Source organism: Rattus norvegicus, chromosome 3, assembly GCF_021556685.1.
Source record: "Rattus norvegicus strain SHRSP/BbbUtx chromosome 3, alternate assembly SHRSP_T2T, whole genome shotgun sequence".
Taxonomy (NCBI): Eukaryota; Metazoa; Chordata; class Mammalia; order Rodentia; family Muridae; genus Rattus; species Rattus norvegicus.
Genome location: NC_141536.1, coordinates 140,471,231 through 140,489,802, shown reverse-complemented (window position 1 = coordinate 140,489,802; position 18,572 = coordinate 140,471,231). Strand labels below are relative to the sequence as shown.

The window sequence follows — 18,572 nt, the reverse complement described above, 5'->3', positions numbered from 1 at the left end:
CCTATAAGGCTGTGGGTTGCCCCAGGTCAGGAAGGAAGGACCAGCTGTGCAGGAACTGGGTGGGAATCTAAGATTTCTGGGCAGGAACAGGATTTGCCTAGACCAAAGGTAGGACAGGCTGGACCGGGTTTTCACAGAGCCAGAGAACGGGCTGGTTTCTGGCTCGTTTCTTCTGGGCCATTCTGAACATCTCCCTGGGTGAACCACACCAACAAAATGTCAGGATAGACTTCCTCCAGGGGACTCCCCACTTTGAGGGAGTGCAGTGGCTCTCACTGGGGTTCCTGGGTGGAGGTAGGAACCTCACCTTGGCTCTGGCTCTCATCTCCCCTCAGGTCCTACACTCGCTGTCCTGTCCTGTTCCTGAGTGCCTTTGTTCCAGGGGTCACCAGGTCCTCAAAGGCATTTCTACGAGAGCAGAAGGAAGGACAAAGTCCACATTTCTGCTCTGTGTTGGCCCTCGCCCAGTTCACCCAGCCAAGGCCCTCTGCCAGGGTGGCATTTTCTCTCCAGAGCACCCCAGTGGTGTCTTAGCCATTTTATATCTTTTGTGGTCCTTTCAAGGTTACCCCACAAAGTGCATTCAGGGCAACACACGGACTGTTCGGAATGTTCTAGGAGGTATTTCTGTGGCTCCCAGACACCTTCTCAGGCTTTGCTCCCACCTGCCTGGGGACAGCATCTTTAGCCAAGCTCCATGCTAACCTCAGGCTGTGTCCAGAGACCTGATTGCTTTCTCTTTTGTTAAAAAGACAGGGCCTTGTTATATTGTCCAGGTTACCCTTAAACTCTGGGGTTCCAGTGACTTTCCTGCCTTGGCCTCCCCAGCAATTAGGACTGACTACAGGCCCTCTCTGCTGACTTCTCTTGTTGGTTGGCCATTCAGTGGGCTAAGAAACATCCCACATCTGGGGCCAGGCTCAAGACTTGGGGCTGGGGAGGTGACTTAGTAAAGTACTTGCCTTGCAAGAGTGAGAACCTGAGTTCAACCCCCAGAACCCGTATTTTAAAATGCTGGGGCACAGTGGGGTTGCGTGCTTCTATAATCCCAGCGCTGAGGAGGCAAAGACAGAGAATCCCAGCAGTTCACTGGCCAGCCAGGCTCACCTTGGGGTGGTGGGATGGGCAGCAAATGTCTGTGATGAGCAGGGCACTCCCCTGTTGGTGGAGATGGTACTGAACACTGTGTATCCACAGCTGCTTAACCCGTAAGAATCCTGGGAGCAAAGCTCTTCCCACCAGTATGCTGAGGAGAAGTTGAGCCATGCCGCTCTGGGCCAGTTTACAAGCTGGAGGCACCTAAGATGGGGTGACAGTCAAACCAGAGCAAATCCCCACACGGAGGTGACTTCCCAAACGTCAGCACACTGCCTTATCCTCCCTCTACAGAGTGTGAGCCAAGATGGCTGTCTGTGCCCTCCATGCTCATTGGTTACTCTTGGACTCATCTATGCCACTCTCTGGATACCCACGGCCACATCCTGACTGGGCGTTTAAAGGAAAGTGCAAACCCCGAGTGCACCCTGGCTGGGGGTGGAGACAGCTGAGGGACGGAGTGTGCCTAGTGAGTACAAGGCCCGAGCTTCCACCCTCTGGTACTCCAAGCAAATCAACTCTCCCTGACACACCAAGAGGAGACGGTTTTCATTTTCTTCAGGGTATTTATGGAGAGAACATCTGAATTCTGTCCCTATGAGCCTCCAGTCTATTTGTAAGCTGAAGGAGCCTGTCCCGGACAGTTTTGATTTGTTGACTTAACCGAGTCACCTGCGAAGAGGGAGTTTCAGCCGAGGGAGGTTGCCATGTTTGTGGGAAATCGTCTTGATTAATGATTGATGGGGGAGGACCCGGCCCACTGTGAGTGGTATCACCCTGGCAGGTGGCCCTGGGTTGTGTAAGAAAGCTAGGTGAAGAGAAGCCAGAGAGAGGGGGCCAGTAAACATCGTTTCTCCTTGCTTTTGGCTCTAGGTTCCCACACCCTCTTCCTCCCGGGCTGTTTTTAGTCACAGTGTTTATCGTGACATCGGAAAGCAGACTGGAGCAAAAGCTCTAATCTATCTTACAACAAAGGACTGCTCTGCAGAGGACCTGGGGGCTTTACCAGGAATATCAAGGAAATCTGCATCCGTGTCTGCCTGCCCGAGGAGGGCAGACGCCTACTTCAGGGTATCACGCTGATCGAAAGATATGTCATATCTAAAGGCTGTCATAAAGATCTGAGCTTGGATAAAGACAGTCAGCTGACATTCATGGCCACTCTATTCCCAGGGGAGTTCAGAATGTGCTGTGTGACCAAAGGCCTTGTCCAGTCATCTTCCTGGAGGATCCATCATGAGATGTTTGAAGAGTATCTGTGTGGTGGATCACATCCATCTCCCTATGCGAAGAGAGGAATTTTCTGTTTGCAATTTCCAGAAACCTTTTTCTTGTTTTAGGCGGTGTTGGGACGGACGGAACCATGGCACACTGCCACTGAGATCCGTGCCTAGCTTTTGTGTTTCTATCTTTGCGACTCTGATGCCCACAGATGCCAGACTTGAAGCTTATCCATTGGATAACAACACTGCTTTCTTTCCCTTCTGCCTGCGCAGAGGGCTACTTTAGTCTCCACTTTGCTCCCAGTGTCTTCAAATGTGGATGGATAATTTGGCACCCCCAGTGGAGTACTATCCAGCCTCGGGAAGAGTACAAGCAGGTTCTGTTTCCATTGAACCAAAAGGTGTGAGATGCACAGTGGTTTGTGACTCCCTGAATCTTGAGGTCCAAAAAGGAAGTCTCTGTATTTCCTGCTACTTAGCAAGGGTGAACAGGAAGTAAGGAAAGTGTTCTGTGTGTGTGCGCGCGCGTGTACATGCTGTTCTGGTTTGTTGAGACAACTCTCAGTATTTAGCCCTTCCTGGCTTGCCTGGAACTCACTGTGTAAACTAAGTGGCCTTGAAGCCACAGAGGTCTGCCTGCCTCTGTCTCCTTAAGGCTGGGGTTAACGGTGTGTGTCACCACTCCTGGCTGGATTTCTTGAACTTGATCCCCTAGCTTCCGTCTCCAGCGTGCTGTACCACCCATCAGTGCTCCCCTCACCCCCCCACCCCGTGTGAGCACACATATCAGAGCAGTCGGGTGAGCACCATTTAAGTGTTTTGACTTTTGGTCGTGGGATTTAGCCTTAAGCAGCAATGACCGCCCCAGCCCTACTTTAAGAATAAAGAGGAGTGCAAGGTGGTGCGAGTCTGGAAGACATGGAAGACAACCGTCTAAAAGGGCGGGCTGGCATCAGGCCTCTCTCAGCTTTTGCTTCCTCGGTTCTTGACCTTGACCCAAAACTGGATTAGAATGAGGCTGATACACTGTAGCCTTCACGGGACTTCTTGTGTGTACACAGACCCCTAGTGTGAAAGCACAGACAGCTTTAATTTTTATAAAAAGGAACAAAATGCAAAACAAAGTAATAATTACAGATGAAACTCATTCTGCCTGAGCCACCCCTCTGAGGTCCTCACTGGCCACTATGTGTCTGGGGGGAGGCGTGATTACTCTCAGATGCAGGCCCCCCCACCCCAACTCCTCTCAGTGTCTCACCATCCTAGGAGACAGGGAAGGCAGAGGGCTGTACTGGGACCCAGGACCAACAGGCTTGGGATGTAGAAGAGGGATGGAGGTAGGGTCCTGCACAAGTCCTCTGATCACCTCCAGGTTGTATTAAGAAGTGTGTCCACAGAGGAGAGAGTTCAGGAGAACCTGTTAGATGCCTAAGCCTACAAGCGAAAGGCTGTTTACTACAGCCCTCCTTTAATGAGCAGAGGCCTAGAGAGTAAAGAGACTTCCCCAAGGTCTCACAGTAAGCAAGGGGCAGCTTAATCTTCCAGGGATCTTCCCCTAACATCCTTAGGCTGCCTCCAGCTGATCGCTACAAACCGGATCTCTCCAAAGACTGAGAATGAAGACTGCAGCTCAAACGCACTGGGTCACAGGGTTGGGGGAGGGGCTGCACTGTGAAACTCCAGGTTGGGAGGAGGTCATTGTGTTAAAAAGCTCAGGCCTAGCCTTGCTGCTCCCCAAACCCAGATCTGTGACCATGTGGGATTGGGGTTGGTTGGGGTGGGGGTAGTAGGGCAAAGGGTTGTTACCCTTTGTGTCTCTGGGCTCTTCTGGCTTTTAACTTCAGCAATGGGGGTACCTGGTGTCCTGTGGTGGCCAGGCGAGCCTAGGCTGAGCAGTCCAGGCTGCAGTAGTCAGCAGATGAGAAGAGTTTCAGTACATTAACCAGCGGGAACATGAGCAGGGCACCAATCAGAGAGCCCAGCTGCACTGCTGCCCCACACCACAAGAGGGCGCTGCGACTCCGATCACGCAAGATCACACCCAGCATCACCTTGACATAGCTGAGACAGGCTACAAACAGCATCCAGGAGAGCACCTGCCGGGACAAGGCCACCAGGGGGGATGGAGGGAGAAGAGGGCTCAAGGGCAAAGAGTAACTCCATGGAGCTAAGGGAGATGAAATGACCCCTGACTACAAGGAGGTCCTATGGAGATGAATCTCCAGGGCTAAGGGTGGCACAGGAACCATCCTTCCAGAGTAAAAGGAAACCCAGGTGTCTCTCCCTCCCCCAAATGATAGGGGGGAAGTGGTACCCATAGCTTTTAAGGCTAACAGAGTTGTCTTCGGGGCTCCCCAGCCTTGAGAAGTGAGAGTGGGAGTAGATACTTACGATAAGGACTTCTCCACCCCAGTGACCCTGCAGGATGGGGCAGGGGCTCATAGCAGCCATGGCCATATTGTAGGTCCCAAAGCCAGTCCCCAACACTGTGAGCACCCCCAGGAATAACAGCGACCTGTGGAGGAGCAGAGAAGGGCATAGAGGGCATTGAGAAGCCTGCTCCTGTCCCCTTCATGGACAGGGAGTAGGCTGGGCCTCCAAGGTTAGAGGTTAGACCTTTATGGAAAAACCATCCCAGGCTACTTAGCTTAAAAGGGACACTGAGAGGTGTCAAGGACCTCATCTCTCCATAGCAGGTCACAGTTCAGCCACCCATGCCTTGAGAATGATCCTTGACCCTTCTTTGACCTATCCTTGCCTGCGCAATGGGAGTGTGGTGGGCACCTTCCCAGCTCTGAGTGTTGTGTGACTAAAGCTTCCTTCATGACATCAGCTCCTTGTCAAAGCCACCAGAAGGAGCTTTGATCTCTGCAGGGTCCTTCAGGGTGTTAATACACTTTCTCCAGGATCCTCACTTACTCTTGGGGAGGGCAACCATGAGCTAGGAGGTGAGGCCAAAATTCTAGAAGAATCTGGCTATCAGCTGAGGACATTGCTTTCCTTGGGTGAGACTCAGAGAATTGGCCATGCCTTCCCCTGCTCCAAGAATGAGTGTTTAGCAGTGACTGACCAAGTATTCGGAAACTGTCATGGGCAGCTTTTACTTCCGTTATGTTTCCGCAACCTGAGACTGCCCCACTACAGAGTTCACCTACCCAGACTGACGGGCACCATCTCCTTGTCCTGTCTAGAGAAACAAGCTGGGTTCTGGGTTGTGTAGTAGGCGCCCTCCCTCCATCAGAGTGAGCGCATCTCACATGACCCCAGCTTTTCTGTGCCTCTGTCAGTTCTTCAGTGTCTCTTTTTTTCATTGACGTGACCTCAGTCAGATTTCTAGGACTAAGCCTGTGTCCCCAGACTTCTTTCTGTCCCAGACTTCTTTCTGTTCCCTGGGGTGAACTGATGGACTCTCCTGGCTCACTCTCCTGCCCCTGTTCTTGGTCCCAGCTGGGCCTGTGTTTGTAGCAAAACTGAATGGCTAGAGGGCAGGAGGGCCTCTAAGCGCTGAGATTCCAAGGTGGATGTTTCTTCATGGGGGAGAGTCAGACCTCCTTATACTTTTAAGCCAGGGTCCCGTCCACTCTGGTAGACCCAATTACATCTTTGTCTAGGTATTCCTGAAGGGCAACTTGGTGGGGTTGGCTGAGCCAAAGGCAGGGAGCTAGGGCTGAACAAGCCCATCTCCATTTCCCTGATGGAGAACACTGAGAAGAACCCATACCACATTCTCAGACATCACAGGAAGAAGTGTTATCACTCCCATTTTCCAGATAGGTACACTAGAGGCACATAGGCAAAGCTTTGTGTTACCCCATACATCTGGGAGACCATATTACCAACCACCTCACATATTGGACAGTGAGTAGGTGGGGTTTGGCACTTAGGGTTCTGAAATGGAGTTATTCCCCACTCGAGTTCCCTGGGTAGGGTGGGATACCTGTTAGGCAGGAAGATGGGGAGGAAGCAGGCGAGGGGGCTGGCCACGGAGCTGAGGGTGGCAGACAGATGGTAGGCAACAGGCCCATAAGGCAGGCAGGAGTAGGTCTGCACTGAGGGCAGAACACCATTGGTGAGCGCATTGACAAAGGCTACCACGGAGTAGATGAAGGCCAGCTGGGCTGGGCGGAGTGAAGCTACACTGACTTCCACTGATCCCTTGCCTGGGCTGCTCACAGGGGCGCCCACTGAGCCGGTGTCCTCTGTGTCACGTGGTTTGATCGAGTGCAGGGTGACCTGGGAGTGGAGGAGGTCCTCTATGGAGCCTTGCCGTCCCCAGGGCTGCCGCTGCAGGAGGAAGAAGGCGACCAGGCAGCAGCCCATCAGGAAGGAGAGCAGTAAGAAGAAGAGCAGTGGCGAGAAGCGTGGGGCCAGGTAGCGGCTCTCCAGGTGCCAGGTGAGGGGCGTCAGGGAAGGGCTAAGGGTTCTCTGTGGAGGGACAAAGCCACAGTCAGCCAGACCTCTGGGGGAGGCAGAAATGTCAGAAACAACTGCTACATCACAGATCCCCAGATAAAAACCTGGGCCTGGAGAGATCAGAGACATCTCGACCTCAGATCCTCATTTCCCCAGTCTGTGATTTTGTTTGGGGACTCAGGATAGCCCCCCAATATAACTAAAAGGCCAGAATACATCGCTCTAAGACAGACTTCAGTACCAATTACTCTAAACCGGTTGAGGTGGGACAAAGTCATAGCTCCCCAAGGTCCACTGGGGAGGGACGTGGATATTTTCAGGACTGAAAGAGGCAACCTTTGTCTTGTCACTTGACAGACTCCATCTGAGTTTATGACAAGTCACCTTTGCTCGTCAGCCATCTCCTCTTCTCCCCTCCCAGAATGCACCTCCACACCCTGATGAGCCCCAAGCCCCGGTCACTCTCTGGGACAGTTCAAATTCCTATCACTTTTAAATCATCTTTGAATCTCAGAAGGAAGGAAGGAAGGAAGGAAGGAAGGAAGGAAGGAAGAAGGAAGGAAGGAAGGAAGGAAGGAAAGAAGGAAGGAAGATGTAGTTATGTCAAACAAACAAGGGAGATAGCAGAAGCAAATCTTCCCTTTCCTAGACTGGGGACAAGGCACAGTACAATAATGGCTCTGGGCCATGCTAGGTACCTGAGTGATGGAAGTCTCCATAGTGGTCACAGGGTTCAAGGTGGTACCTGGTGTCTCCGTGACATTGACACAGGTGGTGATACCTGAGCCTTGGACAAGGGCCACCAGTGCAGGCAGGAGGCCACTGAGCCCCTCGCCTATAAAGAAGGTGGTAAGATAGTACGTGGGCAGCTGGCTCATGAAGGGCAAGAAGGTGACAGAGGAAGTACAATCCACCAGGGCCAGGAAGAAGGTGAGGACGATGAAGGCCACACTATGCTGTCTACCCTGTATCCAGGAGGTCATACTCCACAGGAAGGCTAGGAGGATGCAGGCAGTTGTGCCTACACACAGGATAAGGAAGATCACGGGCACCTCAGACAGGCAGCCGGGTCGGAAGCGATGCATCAGGGTGACTAGGAGGGGGCCTATGTTGGCCAGTTGGATGACCACAGTTAGGTAAGAGGGCAAGTACCAGCCCTCGGGCAACTTGGTCACCAGCAGGGGCAGCTCCACCCAGAGCCCATTGATGGCCACCCAGGAGCCCATGCCAAAGACGCAGACCAGCAGGTGTGTCAGGAAGGCCATTGTGGGCAGCCTGGGCCAGACGATATCCTGTCCTCCAGGTCAGGCTGCAGGGGGGCTGGAGGAGAACATATGTCGAGACAGTCACAATTTCATCATCAACAAGCTGGCTTCATATTAGCAGAAAATACAGATGCATTTGTTCACAGATAACCTTTGACTGGGCAAGGTTTTCCTAGGCAGGACTTAGAAATCCTGGCTCTATAAAGGAAAGATGGATATATCCAACTTCAGAAATGTTAAAACTTACAAATGTAATACATGTAAACAGACAAAATACCTTCTGTAAAAAATACCAACAGCACAGTCAAAAGACCTGGAGCAGATGTGGGCAAAACAGATAAAAGGCTTGGTTCTTCAATATATAAAGAGTTTTTACAAACCAACAACTGAAAACTCCAGAAAGAAATTTGCCAAGGATATAAACAATTTAGAGAAAAAAACACATAGGTAGGTCTTTGACCCGTGAACAGGTTACCATACCTCTTCTGGAGGGAAAATGACTCCAGGATGCTATTTCCATGATAATTATTCCAAAATGTTAATTTTCACATGATTTGGAAAAGTCAGCAGATGTAACAGTTTTTGATAATCATAGCAAAAGAAGTTTACCCATCCCACACCAGTGAGAAAGAAGAGGCCCAGAAAGGCAGAGTCACATGCCCAAGGCCACCCAGTCAGCATGTGGCATGTGCCTTTGTGAGAGCTGTATCACCCCAGCAGGCTCCTCCTTGTACAGAGGAAGGGGGACCCCTTCCCTTTCATTGTGTGCCCTTGAGCTGGTCTCATGTCAGCACTTGTCCAATTGGGTCACCACAAGCAAACTCCAAGTCTTTTTCCTTGTTTTCTTCCTGTTCTGGTTTTGAGACCAAAACAAAACAAAACAAAACAAAAAACAACAAAAATACCTCACTATTTAGCCCAGGCTAGCCTAGAGCTCTAGATCTTCCCACTTTTTCCTCAAGAGTGTAATGTGTCACCACACTCACAAATCCCTCTTTGGTCCTTACTGGAGAGAGCTTTCTCCTGGTCAAGCTTCACCCAGGAATCTTTGGTGTTTTGTCAGCTTCTTTCCCTGGTTCCTACACAGGAAACCCACCTGGGAACAGGAAATGATATAAGAGATGGGAGAATGAGAGTGACCAAAACTGGAGGCTATCCCATCCTCACCCAAGGCTCCCCTGGCCTGACCCTGGGTTTGCTAGATGACCTGGAGACAGGCAGCTCTCAGCTGCACTTACTCTCCTGCCCCACCTTCAAAGCTGTATTGGCTTACAGCTTCTTCCCTACCCAGATTCCTGCAAGATCTTGCCCCAGAAGCCTTACCAGGGCCGAAGGAGGAGAAGCCTTGTCAGTCACTGCTCTGCTGACTTCCTGACTCATTGAATGATAAAGGGAACAGAGGGTGCCCGTAATTGCAGCAAATGATAAAGGGAACAGAGGGAGCCCGTAATTAAAGGAGTAATTTCCCCTCCAGGCCTGTCACGGGAAAGGAGAGATAGGCAGGGTTCCATCAGGGTCTGCATCCCAACTCCCCACTTTTGCTCTAGCCAGTTCTTTAAGTCTAGAGACGCTGTAAGGAACAATTAGCACTGACCGCTGACAGCGAGGGGATGGCCCAGGCAGAGGGGACAACATGCAGGAAAGTCTGACTGTTGCTCAGAGCAGTGAAGGCTCCAAGCATGGTGGGGGCATGTTTAAAAGATGAGCATGAGGGGCTGGGGATTTAGCTCAGTGGTAGAGCGCTTGCCTAGGAAGCGCAAGGCCCTGGGTTCGGTCCCCAGCTCCGAAAAATAGAACCAAAAAAAAAAAAAAAAAAAAAAAAGATGAGCATGAGATGAGGTGCGTCTCAGGGACACACACATGCCAGGTGAGAGCTTTTACTTTTAATCTGGAGACAAGAGTCTCACGGAGTTGTCCAGGCTGACTGTGATCTCATTCTGTAGTTCAGACAGAGATCCCCCTGCCTCAGCCTTCCTAGAAGCTGGGACTATAGGCCTGGGTCACAAGGTAAGGGCCAGTATCTGTATTTTCTGCCTTGTCTTGTGTCTCTTGTTCACTCGGGTATGTAACCTGCCTTTATTGGGCGCCTACACCCAGTTGAACAATTGTCTCTGCTCTCAGGAATGTGAGTAGTTCCGTCACCAAGGAAAACAGAAAACCAATAGGCAGAGCCGTCTAGGTGGTGAGAACCGCAGAGCCAAGAAGAACTGGGAGGTGGGAATGTGGGTGTCAGAAGAATCTGGGGGGAAAGGGTCCAAGGAAGGCAGAGATGGTCAGCGAGTGCTGGGCGCTCTCCATGTTCTAAGATTAGCCTCAGGGCTAGTGTGGCTGTGGCTATAAGATTAAGGGCAGTAGAGAAGCCAAGGGGGATGTCACCAGGCCCTTCAAGGACAGTGTGTATTGTGTCCCCATTGACCCCTCCTAGGTAAAGGGAGTCCAGTCTTGATGGCTGCAGTGAGGACTGTGACAGGGAGCAGGGTACAGCCATTGCATGTTATGGTCCTGACAGACGGCAGCCGTCATGGCTGCTTGGGACCCACCCGTACTAAACCCCTTATGTCCGTGCCTCTCAGCAGTTCTGGGTTCACCTCCATTTCACAGAGGAAGAAACTGAAGCTCAGAGAGGAAAAAGAAGTGGTCAGAGGTCACACAGCTGCTCATGGCGGGACTACACAGCAGGCCCCTGGGAAGAATGAGGAGGAGAAATGACTTAAAACTTCAGGCTCTGGGGCCAGGTAGTAAGGAGTGAGGAAGTGGGAGAGTGGGCCAGAGACATGGGTCCTAAGACCGAGCTGCTTCCTGGGTGCCAGGGTCTCCTTCGGGAGAGACAAGACAAAGGCTCTGACTGAGACAAGGTCCAGAAGCAAGTGGTGACAAGGGACATCAGAGGATGAGTTCAGGCTTGGCCCTTCTGATGTTCCCGTGTGTGTGTGTGTGTGTGTGTGTGTGTGTGTGTGTGTGTGTGGTGCAGGGGTGAGAGCCAGGGTCTTGTGTATGCTAAGTAAGTTCATGCCATTCTCTTTGTTACTTTTACATCAAACACCGAGTGTCAGCAGTCCCACAGCCCCATTGTGTGGCACTGGGCTGCCTCCTCCCCTGTGTGGCCTGACCTTGGTCCTGGACTGTAACAGTTTCCTGGCTTCTGTATACAAAGCCTCTCATCTCAGGATCCTCAGAAGCCAGCCAGTCAGGGAGCCTATCTGAGTCTATCAGCCAGGACAGAGTTCTCCCACAGGAACTGGGGTATGTGTGGGGGTATTTTCTCTTATGTGGAGGCAGCATGTGGCTTGCAAGGGACTGGGCCACCCTACACCCTGATGCCATGGTTGGATGCTCTCTCTGCATAGATAGGCGGCAGCTGGTGGGCACTGAGCCGAGGGGGCCCAGACTGGAGAGAGCCGGCCCTGGCTTGCAGGTGGCCCTGGGGACTGGGTAGGACCTGCTCTGCAGAGCAGGGGCCCACAAAGCCAACCTAGGGAAGGGAGTGGAGTGCCGAAAAGGGGGTGAAGAAATGTGGAAGAGTGACTGATGGGTGCGGGACAGGGCACTGGGAACCAGAGAGCCAACAGACCCCAAAGTAGGCTGAAGGAAAAATGCTAGAACAGAGGGGACAGGAGAGGCTGAGGCAGAGGAAGAGACCAAGAGAAGGTGTAGGTTTGGGGGCTGCCTGGGCCCTCTCACATCCAAGTAGGATGGCGGTTTTCACCTACGGCCCCCAACTCATGCCAATTCAAGTTCCCTTTGCAAAGACTTGTCTGGGCAACCACACACCCAGAAAGCAGGTTGGTGGCAGTGGCATCCTGCCCACCCTGATCTCAGAGAGAGTTGTCTGCCATCCAGGCCTGTGCCCCCAAGCTGTAGGACCTCGGGTCACTTGCTCTTCTTCTCTGAGCCTCCTAGGAGGTCCCACCGTTGAAAGGGACCGGGTATGTCATGGTTTGGTGGCCCAGGTCTCTGGGTGGGAGGGAGGAGGTCTCAAGGCTCCCTTCCTTCCTCCCCTCCCTGCGGGCTAGGAAGGGCATCCGGCCTCCCACACTAGCCAAACTTTGGAGGAGAGCCATGCCCAGACTGGTGCGACCTTGTGCACCCAAGCCAGGTTGCTGAAGCTGGGCAGGTGGATACAGGTGTATAGGGTAGCATCCAAGGCCAAGCAGGCCCGGACTGGGAGCACAAGGGCGGCTCAGAGCCCGCAGCTGTTCCACTTATCCCAGCCGCCCTCCTGGCGGGAACTAGGGGAAAGGTCACAGGTCACCCGCTGTCCCCTGACCGACGCCCCCTGCCCATGCTCCACAGCCACTCACCTAGGGTCACGGAGGGTCTGCCTGCTCGGTGGATTCAGGAGTCTGTGGCGGCACCTGTCTGTCCCCGCCCCGGTGGCGGGAAGGTAGGCGGGACCCGGGAGTGGCCGAGTGACAGCACTCAGGAGCTACTGCTTGAAGCCCGCAGGACCTGAGCCTTCTGCATCCCGCCTCTCTTCTTCCCGCGGGAACAAGTCGGGGGTGGGGCAGAATCTCCTGAGGTCAGACGTAAGTTAGCTATTGCCCCTCACTCCTGCCTTTGGGAGCCTACTACACAAGCTCTGCTGTATAACTGAGGAAATGGGTCTGGTGTGGAGCCACACAGCTCTGGGGGACCCTCAAGTCTCTGATGTCTGGGTAACAGTAACTTAAGCCTGCAGGACAGGGGATGCTTTTCTGCGCCATCTCACAGGTGGAGAAACTGAGACTCAGGAAGGAATATACTTGAATCAAGGAAGGTGTAACAGGAAGCATGGGCTAGACCTGGAGCCAGAACCACCGGGGGGCGCTCTCCCCGGAGAAAAATGTGTCAAACAAGTCTTGGAACTCAGCTTCCCATTTGAAAGGCCGTCTGTGAATAATTCAGCTCTTTCTGAACTGCAGCCCTGATCTCTGAGAGACCGCCTTGTTATGAAGACCTGGGGCCCCCTTCCCTCATTCAGCAGGCAGCGTGCTATGGGGCTCAGAAAACACTACTCAAAGTGTACCTAGAAGATAGCAACGAATCTCCTATCTCCCCCATCCTACCCCAAGCAGTTATCTTTAGATCTTTGGTACAGTTTGAGCTGGCCCTTCTCAGGCTTGCAGGAGCAGCCTGAGGCACTGGCCTTTGGCCATAGAAGCCACATCTACCTGTGAAAGTAGACCCAGAGAGTCACAGTGTTTCTATAGCTGTAGGGGGCTATACTGACAGCTCTTATCACTGGGACACTTTATCTCTACGACAAGGGAATCTTCACTCATGTTCAATGCCTCCCTCTGCCCGCCTCTCCCTAATAACCTGGGTATCACCAACCCCTACCAAGTCCCTTCTGTCATGAAGCCTACTGGCCTAGCTCCCAACCCTGACCCTTCTCCAAGCCTCAGATTTTGGGGTACTTTGGCTGGAACTCTTCTTGTTGATGCGTCTCCAGTTTCATACACGTGTCTGTCAGTGCTCGTGAAGAGCCTGAACCAAGGCAAAATGTGTTAGCCTCAGGGACATAGGCTTGGCTCTGAAAGGGAAGCTTCCCCAGCAGAGGCTACTCCAGTGCCCTGGAATGTTGTCCTCCCAGGTCCCGCAGGGATCATCTCCATCCCAACTCCCTCCTTGTGCTCCAGCCGGTGGCCAGCCTCTCACAGGAGCCCTGCATGGTATTGCTATTTTAAGGAACCCTGGTCAACCCTTGGAGACCCTCCGCTGCTCATCTAATCACTCCAAGCAAGTCCTTTCCCAGTGGGGACCAATAAGTTTCAATACCTGACCCAATCTCTTTTCCAAGCATGAATGGCAAGTGCCACTTCCCCTGAGGAGCTCTCCTGTCTTATCCTTCGGGGTGGGGGCTGTGTGGGTGTGACTCATTGTTCACTGCAGACGTGAATGGACACCAGTGTGTGTCCTCCCTGACTTTTATAATCCTTAGAATGTCTTAGCTTTTGTTTATTTAAATCTTTTACTTCTGAATATTTTCTTCGCCATCTACAGCCTGCATTTTTGGGGGTGGGGATGGGGATGGACCCAGGGTTTAGGTAGGTACTTTACTACTGAGCCCTGCTCTCAAAATCCTTTGAGCAGTTTAAAGTTTACAGAAAGTTTAATGTTTATATGCACAGGCTGGGGTGAGGAGGAGGGGCACGACTCACACTCTGTTTATCCCTTTGCTTGTTTTTGAAACAAACATGTACCCCAGGCTGGCCTCAAACTCCATAGCTACCCAGAGATGGCTTTGGGTAGCCTCGTGCCTCTAGGCTAACATCACACCACTCCTGGTTTTATTCAGGACTGGGAATCCAAACCAGGGCTTTGTGCATTCTAAGCAAGTGCTTTACCAACTGGGTTACGTCCCCAACAACTCCTAGATTCTGAAGTTGCTTTTTTTTTTATACTTATATATAAGTACACTGTAGTTGTCTTCAGACACAGCAGAAGAAGGCATCAGATCTCATTACAGATGGTTGTGAGCCACCATGTGGCTGCTGGAATTTGAACTCAGGACCTCTGGAAGAGCAGTCCGTGCTCTTAACCACTGAGCCATCTCTCCAGCCTCTGAAGTTGCTTTTTGACCTCTTAAGCCGGGTATGGTGGTACACACTTTTAAAGCGCTTGGGAGGCAGAGGCAGGCAGATCTCTGAGTTCGAGGCCACTTTGATCTACAAAACGAGATCTAAGACAGCTAGGACTACACAAGAAATCCTGTCTAGAAAAACCTCAAAAAAAAAAAAAGTCTTTCTTTAGGGGCTTCATTATCAACTCCAGTTAATTCAACAACTTTCAGTTAAACACTAGCTGTACGCCTGGCACCCTGGGAAGGGCTTAGGATGTACAAGTGAACAAGGTTCAAAGTCCTGGCCCTTGACAAACCGACTTTCTTACAGAGATGAACGTACCAGTAGCTAACTCCGCATCTTATTATGGGGCTGGGAGCCCGAGAAGGGTGGGTGGGGCATCCTCTGGATAGGACAGTTGCTGGGGAGCCTTGGGTCGTCCAAGGTGAGGAAGTGTTCCTGTCTGCAACCCTGTCTGTCTTGTCTGTCGCTAGGGATTTTTTTTTTTTTTTTTTTGGTCGCAATCAGCTTAGCTCCGCCCATTGCGTGTGCTCATTTATCCGACTAGATCGCAACTACAAAGTTTGGAGAGGTCACACAGGCCGGTGATTTCAGCTCTCAGGAAGTTGAAGTTGAATCATGAGTTCAAGACCAGCGTGGGCCGCAGAGCAGCAAGACATTACTATCTCTTCCTGAAAACAAAACTAAAGGGCCAGCAAGATGGCTCATCAGGTAAAGGCATTTGCACCCCAGCCTGACAACCTGAGTTTGATCACTGGGACCCATATGATGGAAGGAGAAAACCGATTACCGTAAGTTGCCCTCTGACCCCGGCACGCAGCGTTGCACGTGCCTCCTCCCCCACTAACTACATGTAATAGAAAAGACCCTGGTTCCTGAAAAAGCACAAAAAAACAACTCATCCATAACTGGTACCTGCAAATATGTAGAGCCTCGGGCAACTCGAGGTGGTGCTCACATTCTGTAGAGAACCTCAAAAGCAGAGACCAATCTGTCCACATCTGGCCTGGTCGCCCAAGAAGCTTCTAGGCGCACTACCGGCGGGCGCAGCTTCCTGACCGCGCCCTCGAGTAGGAAGATCAGGCGCGAAGGCGCCACTGCAGTTCACGGGAGCAGCCGCCAGGGGGCGCAAAAGCCTGAGTTCTACGGGGAGCGGGGTGTCTTAGAATTTCGCTGCTAAATGTTCTCCCCACCACTCCAGGGTGCGTTAGATGGGGCCGCAAAGCTAACAGTGAGGAGAAGGCGGGAAGAGAAACACGAAATGAAGTGTGGCTAAAGTGCCAAGAGAGAACTGGGTTAGAAAACTCCAGACCACCCAAGAACCCGGGGCAGCAGCACTTCGCAGCTCCTATCCCCTCTCCCCCCCCGTTAAAAGCAGCGGGGGCTAGGGTGGTAAATACACTCAGGGTAACTTTTTTCGTTTGAAAACCATCTCCACGAATAAACCCCACAAATTCTTTAGAGAAGTATGTATGAAACTTAGCCCCCACAGGAAACGATGTAGAAGCATTGACAGTGGAGTGGGGGTGGGGGTAAAAGGGCGCAGAAAGGAGGGGGAAGAGGGAGGAAAGGGAACTTCGACCTGAACGGACATATTTTAACCATTTGTGAATCTGTAAACCTGTTGATTATTTAAAACCTAAACTTACTTAACACACTTTAAAAATATCCGACGCTAATTTATGTGCATCAAAAAAGGTCTCAGGGAGTTGGGGATTTAGCTCAGTGGTAGAGGGCTTGCCTAGCAAGCGCAAGGCCCTGGGTTCGGTCCCCAGCTCTGAAAAAAAGAAAAAAAGAAAAAAGGTCTCAGCACACGGGTCAAGGGAGGTGACAGGTCCCTTTATGCTTCAGTGAAAACTATCTACAATTAGCAGGCGTGTCTGCTAAATGTGACTAAATGTAGCTGTTGATAGGGCTTGACACAAAACTGTAAAATTACACGATGAGATTTTAATATTTTTGGTACGTCTATTGCGCGGTTCTCTGTAGATGACAGTATCCTGTCTCAGTGTTAAAAAGTTGGACACACCTGTGTTAGGCACGCCAGGGATTAGAGGTGGAGGGAATCGCATACATACAGATCATAGGTAAGGGGTTATACGCCCTCCAACCAAGTCTGAGGAATGGGGTGGGGCAGAGCGCTGATCCCGAGTGTGCAGGCGGGGATGGACACTTGTACACACCTCTGCAGCCCAGCAAAAGGCTGGATTCGAGGAGTAAAGGAGCGTGGAAATACCGCTCTCTTTGCTGAGTCAGACTCCTCACTCACGGGGAAGGGCTAGTGAGGAGCAATAAATGGCGGGGGGGGGGGGCGCTTGGTAGTACCCGGAGTGACTGCTGCGCAAGCCAAGCCCGCACCGCGGGAGGGTGTGAGCAGGTGAAAGTGTTAGTTTGGATGAGGCCAGGGCTGAGAGATCAAGGGCAAACTTGACCCCGACTACTTGCGCAGAGAATTTAAGTGCTTGCAGCTTCAAGAAGTTGCCACCAGGTGGCGCTGTCTGGAGGACTTGAGAAGGGCCATGGAGCTGGTAGAGGAGACCTGGGGTGGATGATGTCTTCCCTCAAATAGAATTAAAATCTTCCCTGTGGACTGCGCGTCGGACTGACCCCTCCAGAGATGCGGTAGGACCCACGCACTCAGCCTCGTTCATGGCCTGACAGAAGGTGGCAATCTCTTGGTTCACTGCCCTGCCATCTCTCCCCTTCACTTGAGACTCAGCCCTAGGGATGCTGTTTGCCTATCCTTTCTCTGCACAGTACCTCACCGCCCTGTCAGACAACCAGCTTCCTGCTAACTTGTCCCCAGAAAGCTGGGTGGTTTCTCTTCCCTCCCTGCCTCAGGTTCCACGCAGCTCCTTAATGGCTTCCTTGAAGTTTGCGCCGTTTGACAAACTTATTTCCTGGGTCAGGACCTTCACATTCTCTGTTCCTTCACAGGCCATTTCCTCGGGCAGCCACATGGCTCCTTCCTCAGCATATTCAGGGCCTGCTAACCTCCCCACCCCCAGCACAAGACAGGGTTTCTCTGTGTAGCCCTGGCTGTCCTGGAACTGACTCCGCAGACCAGACTGGCCTTGAACTCAGAGATCTGCCTGCCTGCATCCACTTCCCAAATGCTGGGATTAAAGGTGTGTATCCCTTACCCCCTTGGTTTCTCTACTTATTCTTGCCTCTAGGAGTGACTGCTTCACTAAAGTAACCCTGTCCCAGTGCTTACCTGGTTGAGATGCTCTGGAATTTTGTACAATGCCCTTTATGGTGTACTGTGTGTCCATTCCTGCATCCTGTTTAGGGTCTGTCTCCCCACTAGTGTTGGGGAGACAGTTAGGGACCATGTTTGTTCTGTTCGTGGCTGAGGTCCTAGGACCTGGTTCATGCTCGTCAGACAACAAACAGTAGCAGGTATTATAGTGCGTGCTTGTTAGACCTGGGAGGTAGGTGCAGGAGGATCTCCAGTCCAAGGCCAGCCAGTGCTAAATATACCTCCAGAAAACGTGGGCAAGGCATATAGTTCAGTGGCAGAGGTTCTGTCTGGAATGGCTTTGACTCTGGGTTCTATCTGAGGCACAAGCAGACGGCCACATCCCAATTCTACAGCACCAGAAGGAACTGTATCGTAAGACCTGTTTAAAGGGACTGGAGCAATGACTCAGCTGCTGGAGGCCAGGCTCACACATGTTTAAAGATTGGATGTGTGGGTAAAGGAGAGGGAAGAGGTGAGGACAATTGGGACTCCTACCTGAGCAGGGCATGGTCTCTGAAGTGGCCATGCAGAGGGACACAACTAAGGAGGAGAATCCTATCTTACTGGTACCAAAGCCATCCAAGACAGTGGACGGGGACCCTGCCCTTCACCGTCTAGTGCCGGGCCTTACTACCTTTCTGTGTTCTGGCCATCTTTCCTCTGTGAGAGACAGACAGTGAGACGGGATCTGGGTAGCGTGGGGACAACCTGGCCCTCAGAGTCTCTGCCAGTCAAAGGGGGAAGACAGAAGTGTCCGCCTTTGTGTGAG

At 52.0% G+C, this 18,572-nt stretch overlaps 1 protein-coding gene across 15 annotated transcripts; it reads right to left on the bottom strand.

Moving 5' to 3' along the window:
• Positions 1 to 1,641: 1,641 nt before the first annotated feature.
• On the bottom strand, positions 1,642 to 15,621 carry Slc52a3 (solute carrier family 52 member 3). Of its 15 annotated transcripts, none has more exons than XR_015682997.1 (10): positions 15,475 to 15,621; positions 12,298 to 12,510; positions 9,320 to 9,472; positions 9,004 to 9,092; positions 7,430 to 8,051; positions 6,462 to 6,743; positions 6,256 to 6,367; positions 4,710 to 4,833; positions 4,175 to 4,414; positions 1,642 to 3,383 (listed from the first exon to the last, which is right to left on the bottom strand). XR_015682997.1 is itself a non-coding variant. In XM_087652280.1 (10 exons), the coding sequence occupies exons 5-9, from the start codon at positions 7,994 to 7,996 to the stop codon at positions 4,202 to 4,204; spliced, it is 1,281 nt and encodes a 426-aa protein (XP_087508406.1). In that variant the 5' UTR covers positions 7,997 to 8,051; positions 9,004 to 9,092; positions 9,320 to 9,472; positions 12,298 to 12,510; positions 15,475 to 15,621; the 3' UTR covers positions 1,642 to 3,383; positions 4,175 to 4,201. The 15 variants fall into 15 exon arrangements, 13 of the variants coding, with proteins under 13 accessions (XP_087508406.1, XP_087508403.1, XP_087508402.1 ...); XM_087652280.1 differs by having other exon boundaries at positions 6,479 to 6,743; XR_015682996.1 differs by lacking the exon at positions 9,320 to 9,472.
• Between the last annotated feature and the right edge of the window lie 2,951 nt (positions 15,622 to 18,572).